Here is a 10,326-nt window from a genome sequence, read left to right on the forward strand (position 1 = left end):
AATAACGCCCATAAATTGTAAAATCCCTCCATCCTTCCCCTCAGTTCAAATTTGACCTTTTCAAGCGTTAAGAATTCCAGCAGGTCCCCCCGCCACGCCAGGGCACAGGGTGGAGAGGTTAATCTCCACCCTTCCAGGATCTGCCTTCGGGCGATCAATGATGCGAAGGCGAAGACATCTGCCTCCGTGTCCGTTTCCAACCCCAGCTGGTCCGACACACTGAATATGACCTCCCGAGGGCCCGGGTCCAGTTTCACGTGCACCACTTTAGAGATTACCCTAAACACCTCCTTCCAGTAATCCTCCAGCTTTGGGCAGGACCAAAACATATGAATGTGGTTTGCGGGGCCTCCCCCGCAACGTTCGCACACATCTTCTACCCCCTCAAAGAGCCGGCTTATCCTCGCCCTTGTAATGTGCGCTCTAAAACCAATTTCAGTTGTTAAGGAAATATTGATTGAACTGAGAATATATTTTTTTCTTGGCTCTTTTAAGCCACATTGTGCAACCTTAAACAGACTAAAAAATATGGCAGTAATTAAACAGTGACAGTATTTAAATAAACCATACAAAATGTTCCAGATAAATTATTAAAAGACAAAAACTCAGGAAAATTCATCTGTGACTTACTAGGTAATTAATAGTAATAGTACTGGGTTAAAAGAAAAGGCTTATGTTGTCAAAAATAATAATAAACCTGAGACTTGGGAGAGTTTTAGAAACTAGCAAAAGATGAGCAGACAGTTGATCAAATAGGAAAAATATAGAATATGCAAGTAAACTAGCCATGAATATAAAAAAGAGAGTTGCTAAGGTAAGCAATAGTTCCTTAGAGGCAGGGACTTGAGAAATTGTCATGGAGAATGAAGAAATGGCAGAGACATTGAAACATTTTTTTTTGTCTTTGTTCACAGTCAAAGATACAAGTTATATAGCAGAAATAGAGGGTAACCAAGGGATAATAAGAACTTAAGGTAATTAATATCAGAAGAGAAACCGTATTGGAGAAACTTAAGGGACTAAAAGCTGACAAATCCATAGTACTTGATGGCCTAGATTCCCAGGGTTCCAAAAGAGATCGCCCAAAGATGGTAGATGCCGTTGTTATGCTGTTTGAAAATGTTCTAGATTCCTGAATGGCCCCAGTGGATCGAAAGTTAGGAGATGTAATTCTTGCATACAGGAAACAAAGGAAGGAGGAAACGAGAGTCAACAGGCCAGTTAGCATGTCATCAGTAGTCAGGAAAATGCTGGAATCTATCAAGTAACAATGCCCTTAGAAAAGCATGCTGTAATCAGACAAAGTCAACATGGTTTTACGAAAGAAAAATTATATTAAGCAGGTTTGTTTATTTTGAGTTTTTTGAGGATGTAACTCATGGGGCAAATAAAGGGGAGTCGATAAGTGTAGTTTACTTAGATTTCCAAAAGATATTCAATAAGTGCCACAGAGAGGTTAAGATACAAGAAGGAGCTCATGGAATTGGGGGTAGTAGATGAGCATGGATTTTATTGATATATTAGCATTGATTAATGAGCAGGAAGCAGTCAGAATAAATGGGGCATTTTCAAGTTGGCAGGCTGTAGTTAGTGGAGTGTTGCAAGGTTCAGTGCTGGGACCTCTGCTATTCACACTCAATGACTTGGCAAAGAGACAGAGTAATGTATCCAAGTTTGCTCATGACACAAAGTTAGGTTGGAATGTGAGCCGTAAGTAGGACTCCAAGAGGCTGCACAGATTAATAAATGGGCAACAAGGTGACAGATGCAGTATAATGTGGGGATTCTGAAGTTATTCACTTTGGCAGTTAGGATCAAAAAACAATTTTTTTTAAAGACGTGAAATTTCTAAATGTTCAGAGAGACTTGGGTGTACATGGAACAAACATTTAGCGTGCAGCTATAGCAAGTAATTAGGAAGGCAAATGGCATGTTGCAAGACTATTGGAATGGATGAATTAGGAAGTATTTTCTACGGTTCTTTTAAGGCGTTGGCGAGACCACACTGGAGTATTGTATACAGTTTTGGTCTCCATTTCTATGGAAGGATATATTTCCATACCAGGGAAGGTTTGCTAAATTGGTCCTTGGCATGGAAGGCTGTTATTTGGATCTATACCTCCTGAAGATTTGAAGAATCCGAGGTGAAATACAAGATTCTGAAGTAGATTGACCAGGTAAATTTGGGAGGTTGTTTTCCCTGACTGGAGAATCTAGAGCATGGAGTTACAGCCTAGGATAGGGACTTGATCATTGTGGACTGAGATGAGCTTTTTTCAGCAGGAGAGTTATGAATCTTTTGCACCGGAGGTTTTGTGCATGCTTCATTTGTGAGAATATTTAGGATTGAAATTGATAGAGATTTGAGCTCTGAGAATTAAGAGACATGGTGGGCAGCAGGAAAGTGGAGTTAACATAGAAGATCAGCCATTTTCACTTTGAATAGCGAGAGTAGGCTGGGGGGACCGAATGGTCTACTATTTCTAATGTTATGCTCTTAACCTCCACAGCAAATTGCAAGGACTAGTAGTTTGCACAAAATCTATGGCTTGCACGGCTTGAATTATGGCTGTATCACAATTTAATCCATCTATGTAGGGAGTGGATCTTAATTTGGATTTTTTAAAACCTAGATTTGATCTCATACATTTCGTGGCAAATGAAGTCATGCTTGTTTTTGAAAGCACTTTTTTTTTGATAAAACTGTTCGTGTTGTAACATGCAAGGTCTTCCATCCGAGTTTGTGCCCGGAGGGGTAGGCTGATGGGTGAGGTTCTGTGAAAGAATTCATAACCGCAGGTTTTTTTTTTTTTACTGTTCTACTGTTGCTTCATAATTAACATTCAACTCAAGTGAAAAAAACATTCAACTCAAGTAAAGAAATAACACTCATTAAAAAAAGTACATGAATGGGGACAATTTTAAGCTCGAGTGTATTATACTTTTCTATCAGAGCAAACTGCAATTCTGTTGTAATTATCTGAAAATGATTATGGAAGGTAACACAGTTGTAATATTATTATATAACTCTTGGCTGATACTCACGGAGGCTCCTTCGACAGCACCTTCCAAACCCACAACCTCTACCACCGAAGAGGTCAAGAACATGAGATGCATAGGAACACTACCTCTCGTCTCTGACTCCTGCCACTCAGCCAATTTCCAAACCAGGTCAACAATTTGCCTTCAGTTCTGCGGGTTTCAACTTGTGCCAATAGTCGGTTATGAGGGACTTGATCAAGTGCCTTCTGAAGCCCACAGTGTGTCCCTGTCTACTATCTCAATCAAAAGATTAAGTTCATCAGGCATGATCTATCTTTTACAAATCCATGCTGGTTAGCTCTGACCTGTTTAACATTTTCAAGGCGTTCACTCACCCTATCTTTAATTCTAGGTTCTGGTGATTTCTTGACAACCTATTTGGGTTGGTCTATAATTCCCTGGATATTCCTCCTCAAATAGCGAAGTGACATGCACAATTTTCCAATCTAAAGGAACAGTTCCTTAATCTAGGGAAGTCTGGAAGATCATAATTGTGGCATCTAATGTTCTCACCTTCCTTTAAAACCTTGTGATGGAAACCATCTAATTTTGCTTACAGGGTGGCTAGCACTGCTGCCTCACAGAGCTGGGGGGGTTGATTCCAACTGTTTGTGTGTCGTGTCTGCATGAGTTTCCTCCGGGTGCTCCAGTTTCCTCCTACGGTTCAAAGATATGCAGGTTAGGTGGATTAGCCATGCTAAATTGCCCCTAGATGGGTTACCGGAATAGGGTAGCGGCTCTTTCAGAGGGACGGTGCAGATCCGAACCTAATGGCCTTCTGCACTGTAGGTATTCTATGATTACTTTTTGGTGATTTTGTCCTTGATTCAGTGTTGATTTCCTTGGAATTCTCAACATGTTAACTGCTCCCTCTATTGCAAATACCGACCCAATTCAACGTGTCTACTATTTCCTTATTTTCATCAACTATTACTGATATCAAGTTTGATGGTCAGGCTCATCATCATGTTTTTTGTTACAAATATAGTTGTCAAAACCTTTTGTATTGATACTGATCCCTTGAGAGTTTCTTTACATACTTCCTTTTAGCATCTGTTTTGTCACCCTTTGTTCTTTCTATCTTTCCCATTTGCCATATCCAGAACCGGGGTAATCTGGTCCAGCAGTGAAAAGGAATTTTATCAATTTTAGAATATTGACGTGCAATCTTGTTTAATCTTACAAGAAAACCCTTGAATATCTGCATGTCATTTGGTATTGTTTGAAGAATTGGTCCAGTGGTCATAGGTAAAAGGTTATCGGGTAATGAAAAACATGTCAGATAGCAATTGGATAAAATTTCAGAAGAAATGAGTAGAAAGTACATTGTTTTATTTGTATTTCAGATTGGCTTGATCCGTATCAGCTAAGCCTAATTTATAGAGAGTACTCGGGTGGAATTTATAACTTTGAAAGCCCTTTTTCATACTAAGTATGGTGTCTGATCGCTTCTTCATTCTCAATTCCTGCACTTGGGTAAAGATGAGCATTCTCAAATAATCTCACTGGTACTTAATTTGTACTTCCTTTTCTAGATAAATCTAATAGCTCCTCCAAGGTATGTTATGACTACCACAACACTTGAGCGAACAGAGGGCCTTTCTGTTTTGAACCAAGCCATGTCTGCAATTAAAGAGCGGATTGAGGAGAAAAGGGGAGTGTTCAACATCCAGATGGAGGTTAGTGCCATATTTTCTTGAGATGCTTCTAAATGTAAGTCCTTGCTTTCCCACTGTACCAATTCCTACAAACAAGCAGGATTTAGATATTATTGTAGGTTTGAGTATGTGTCATGCAACTCCATACTCTATGAACAGCACTGCCCTGCTGGTCCAAAAACCGCAGTAGCTAAAAGTTGAATGTACCTTTTGAACTTTGCAAACCAGGTCCAAATAGCTTGGATAAGGGTCAAGTTGGTGAGCTGCTTACTTGGTGGTTTGCACTTTTGGTTCCTTATTCATTCAGGAGAAGTGTGAAGTGGAAGCCAAAGTTTTCCTAAGGACAAGGAGAGCAAACCACCTGGACCAATCTCAAAGTGCTCAGACGGTCAGGAACAGATAAAATGTAGCACGAGATGACAGAAAGGGAGCAACTGCTCTTGTACATACTCTGTTTTAACTGATCAAAATGCACCTCTCTCCATTGTTTTACTTCAGCTGATTTATTGAAAAGCCAACTTGATAATGGGATGAGATTCCTTTCTATTTAATTGTCCTTGCTCTTCACCTTCAGTATAGTGATAGATGTGTGCTTAAGCACCCAGCAAGCAAGTAGGGTGGCATGATGGTCAGCACTGTTGCTTCACAGCGCCAGGGACCCGGGTATGATTCCTGGCTTCGGTCACTGTCTGTGCAGAGTCTGCACGTTCTCCCAGTGTCTGCATGGGCTTCCTCTGGTTTCCTCCCACAAGTCCCGAAAGACCAGCTGTTGGATGAATTGAACATTCTGAATTCTCCCTCCGTGTACCCGATCAGGCGCCGGAGTGTGGCGACTAGGGGATTTTCACAGTAACGTCATTACAGTGTTAATGTAAGTCTACTTGTGAAACTAATTTGGACATTCTGAATTCTCCCTCTGTGTACCAAACAGGCGCCAGAGTGTGGCGACTTTGGGGCTTTTCACCGTAACTTCATTGCAATGTTAATGTAAGCCTACTTGTGACAATAAAGATTATTACTATTACTAATAAAGATTATTATTATGAGGAAAAAACTTTCTCCTCTATTTACTTAAACAGCTAATCAATACAGAAGTTTCCATTTTCTGTCAGAATTGCTTTTTAATGTGATTGGATTTCTTGCTTGAAAAAACTGAAATGGAATGTGGCAAGCTTTCAAATTGTTTTCAATTCTTCATTTTGTTCTTTGAAGGGAGCTTGTACATAATCTTTAAGTTATACCAAGTGTCTTCATACTTTTCACGAGTTGTTTGTTTTTATATGGCCTTCACAGCCCAAGGTGGTTACAGATACTGATGAGACAGAACTGGCAAGACAACTTGAGCGACTGGAGCGAGAGAATGCTGAGGTTGACGGAGATGATGATGCGGATGAAATGGAAGCAAAAACTGAGGAATAATTAGCTGCTGGACCCAGGCCACTGACGAGGGAAATACTCAATTCCATTCAGAAGACAGACCCTAAAGCCATCAGTATTGGGCGTATCCAAAAGACTTCATACAAGAGTATTTCACTTTTAATTGACGTAGCTTATGATTGGGAATTGTTACTGGTACCTTTTTATTTTTCAGTTTCAATAGAAATTGTTCCAGTCCATTGACATAGCTTGTAATTGGGAATCATTCTGGTACCTTTTTATTTTTCACGGTTTCGATGTTTTGGGCTGACTCCATTTTTTGTGAATCTGTAACCCACACCCCGGTATTGGGAGAGTTGAGTGCCTGGTACATTTACAACAGGAATTACCCAAATTGCAACATTTGAAAACCGATAATTATATAATCACAAAGATGTGGTTTTGTGGGAGAGAGGAAAAGGTTTTTTTTGAGCAAGATTGTATTCGTAACATTTAACAAATCATAATAAACATTGGCAAAATGTAGTGACCTTTCTGAATCTAACACCATTAAACTCTTTTTCTCGCGTACATTCTGATGCGTGCATTTACATACTGCATGACAAATCACGATCATCACTAACCAGATTCAGAGCAGCTAAGGAACAGTTTTCTACATGGAGGCTGCCCAAATAGAGGGTGTGACTTAAGTCATTTATTTTCCACTTGCAAAGCATTCTGACCCTGCATCACAACTTGGCAGTAATTGTGTAAAATTTGATGTGCAACTCAAAACCACCGAAATATTTTTAATTATTTTGCATTCTGTAAGGGAGCTTATGGAGTGCCTAACTAATTAATTACTTAATATACTCCAGGCTACACTATGCACCTGTTAGTATAGTTGTATGAGGTTCTGAGTTGTGCTGTTGGAATCAAAGCACACTGGCAATGGTGAAGTTTCACGTTTGTTGAGCAATAGCACTTGGAAATGTCCAAGCATTGCATCTTTTTCAATTATAAAAAAAAAAAAAAAAAGCTTTGGGGTGGGTAACTGTCCTTGTGCATTCTCCATGGCGGTGCCTTGACCAATCAGTCCACTTGCCAAATAATCAACACCCTTCTCTCATGCAGTATGCATTGGTCCTCCCTTTGAAATCTTGCATTCTTGCATCTGTCCTGATGAGTGCATGACAAAAAGCTTTGACACCCTGTCTTTTTTCAGCAAAGCTCAAGTTCTCTACTCTCAAGTGAAGCGACTAAATATTATATTTCATTGGAAATTTTTGATTTCATCTGACAGTGGTTGGATTAGAAATCAAAACCTGCAGTTGAATTTTGCCCACGCTTAGTCCTAAAAGGGTGTGAGTGGATGTTGTCTTGTCCAAAATACAGGTTGTAAACCGTATGCCAGCTAACTGCCTATTAACGAAAACCAAAGTTTCCCTGCCATCATTTAATACCCAAGCCTACAGTAGCTGGTTTAGCACACTGGGCTAAATCGCTGGCTTTTAAAGCAGACCCAAGGCAGGCCAGCAGCACGGTTCAATTCCCGTACCAGCCTCCCTGAACAGGCGCCGCAATGTGGCAACTAGGGGCTTTTCACAGGAACTTCATTTGAAGCCTACTTGTGACTAAGCGATTTTCATTTCATTTCAAGAAGCAATTGTAAAATGCAGTGTTTTATATGGACACCTAAAATTCTAAGAGCCACGAGCCACCCTGAGTCCACAGTCTCTTAACTATGGTCATTCCTTCATTTCCTTCATGATGAATTTCTGATCCAAGCCAGTGTAGAAGTGGTTACAAGCTAGTTTAGTATGTAGTTGGTGTTAACAAATTGCTTTGTAGATTGCATTCACCATCTATGGTGGGAAATTAAGTTAAATTCAAATCAGCTGTTAAGTAAGTCATTGTTCAATTGTTGGCTTTGCTGTGAAGTATAAAATGCTCAAGAATTGTACTCCAGTTGAATCACAGCAGGGATGGGCCAGTGAGCCACATCGGAGTATGGAACTTGTATAGGGACCATAAATGCTCAAGAAACAAACAATTAAAATAAAGACATTTTGGTACAAAGAAACAAATTTTTTATTATGATATGCTATCACAATGCATTACAATAATTAAACAAAATGTACATTCATTTTCACATCCTCTTCGCTGAAGGTCCTCTTTATAATGGCATGGAAATCCAGTGTCTTGTAGAAATCCACAGTAGGTAACTGCAATGCTGGTCACTTGGGATCTATAGCGAGATTTATTATATTTCAGTAGGAAAATGTTTGTTTACATGCAAAGTTGTGGATATTTGAGAACTTGGATTCACTCCTGAAAGCATAAAACACCTCCAGTTTTTCTGAATTATATTTTTCCTTGAAGGTGATATCTTAATATTGGAAGATGTTCTATTATATCAACACTATCTATTCTTGCATTCTTTGGCTTTCCTGCACACTAATCAGTTTATGGGAATCTTGTCTATTAATTGTTCCTGATTCCAGGGTGTTAAGGAAACTTGATTGCAGCCAAGGAAAGTGAAATGAAGCCAGAAAATTGATATAGAATGGTCCAATCAATCAGATTTCCACCTGACAACCAAATCCATGTTCAATGTTCTGAGCTAATCCAAGTAGTTGAATCTACATCTCTCAAGACAGCATCTCCAGCAACGTAGCATTCACTCAATATTGCATTGAATAATCAAACTTGACATTTCAGTAGGAGTCGAAACTGAAACCATCTGACTTGGAGACAAGAGTGCCATGCACCGAACCACAACTGTCATGGGGGATTTTGTTTTTATTCCCACCTAGTAAATACAATCTAGTGTTTAAAATGCATCCATCCGTTGAGGTGGAAGAACTTTGTCATGCTCAGTACATCAGATCATATGTACTTTCAATCAAAACTGGACACAAGCAGTTAAGGTGGCTGCCACAAATCACATGACTTGGCATTTTGACTACAGACCATATCAATTCTCTAGCACATGCCCAATTAAGTATGGACAGTGATGAGGGTATCTCAGCCATTTATCAAATTCACACAATTGTTTAAGAATGGGCCAACACCTAAAGACTGGAATTTTCCAGACTGCCTGTCTCCATACTTCGTGCTGCACAAAAAGGATCGAAACTCGATGGCCACTATCAACTGCCCATTGTATCATGATGGTTTCCCTGCCCAAACTAGACTGGGTGGGTTTCAAGTGTTAACCCAACCGTTATGTGATGTAAGCTGGCTTCAGCGATTACATCCTTCTGTTTATTCATTTACAGGATGTGAGTATCGCTGGTTAATCCAGCATTTATTGCCCATCCCTGGTTGCCCATGAGTAGGGCAGTATTGTCCCAGGACTCAGCAGAACCATTAATCATCAGCCAGTCTGAGATCCAGATTTTGAAACTAGCTGCAACTCATCAAGCAGCCAAAGTATTTAACCTGTTCCAGTTTCATAGTTCCCAGAAGCATCCACTTGGATATTAGAGTACAAGAAACCTTGCAACTTGCTGTAAACCCATTCACTTTACAAGATCTTCACTTCAACTTCATAATCATTAAATGCATTCAAGAAACCACAGGCCAGACCCATGAGGGAATGGAAATCATAAATTAGAGACTGAATTAACTAATTTGTAAAAGTATACTATATTTATTATGTCTGCATTCGTGAGACCGTGTGTGCCATTGGATGCAATCGAATAGCCATGCTGCGCCCAGAAAGCAGCGCGCCATGGTGCAGCGTGGCCGATGGAAGCCAGGAGACCCGCTCCCAGTATCTACCCAGCTCCCAACACCTCGGAAGATCTAATGTGATCTCGCGAGACATTGCGATGTAAATCCCGCCCTTGGTGGGCTCACTTGGCTAATCTGCATATGAGAGCTAGACAGCTCATATTACAGGGGCTGGTTTAGCACAGGGCTAAATCGTTGGCTTTGAAAGCAGGCCAGCAGCACGGTTCAATTCCCGTACCAGCCTCCCCGAACAGGTGCCGGAGTGGCGACTAGGGGCTTTTCACAGTAACTTCATTTGAAGCCTACCTGTGACAATAAGCGATTTTCATTTCATTTCATATGCAGTTTCGTGTGGTGTTCACCTCGACGAATGCTATTCAGTACTGGTCTCCACAAATAGGTACCAGACGCCGGCACTCGTGGGGGCCCCCAGGGGATCGGATGCCTCCAGGTGCATGCTGTTTGGGCAGGGTGGTACCCTGGCACTGGCACCATCTGGGTACCAGCCTGGCACTGCTAAGGTGCCAAACTG

General features: G+C 40.6%; 1 protein-coding gene across 1 annotated transcript in view; it reads left to right on the forward strand.

Moving 5' to 3' along the window:
• LOC140406848 (eukaryotic translation initiation factor 2 subunit 1-like) overlaps positions 1 to 8,143 on the forward strand; it is a gene marked incomplete at its 5' end in the record, with an annotated part of 31,402 nt that extends 23,259 nt beyond the window's left edge. Inside the window, 2 exons of the mRNA XM_072494732.1 lie at positions 4,578 to 4,721; positions 5,994 to 8,143. Coding sequence (XP_072350833.1) covers positions 4,578 to 4,721; positions 5,994 to 6,119 — 270 coding nt within the window. The remainder of the gene's footprint in view (positions 1 to 4,577; positions 4,722 to 5,993) is intronic.
• Between the last annotated feature and the right edge of the window lie 2,183 nt (positions 8,144 to 10,326).

This window comes from Scyliorhinus torazame, unplaced genomic scaffold (genome assembly GCF_047496885.1).
Source record: "Scyliorhinus torazame isolate Kashiwa2021f unplaced genomic scaffold, sScyTor2.1 scaffold_928, whole genome shotgun sequence".
Taxonomy (NCBI): Eukaryota; Metazoa; Chordata; class Chondrichthyes; order Carcharhiniformes; family Scyliorhinidae; genus Scyliorhinus; species Scyliorhinus torazame.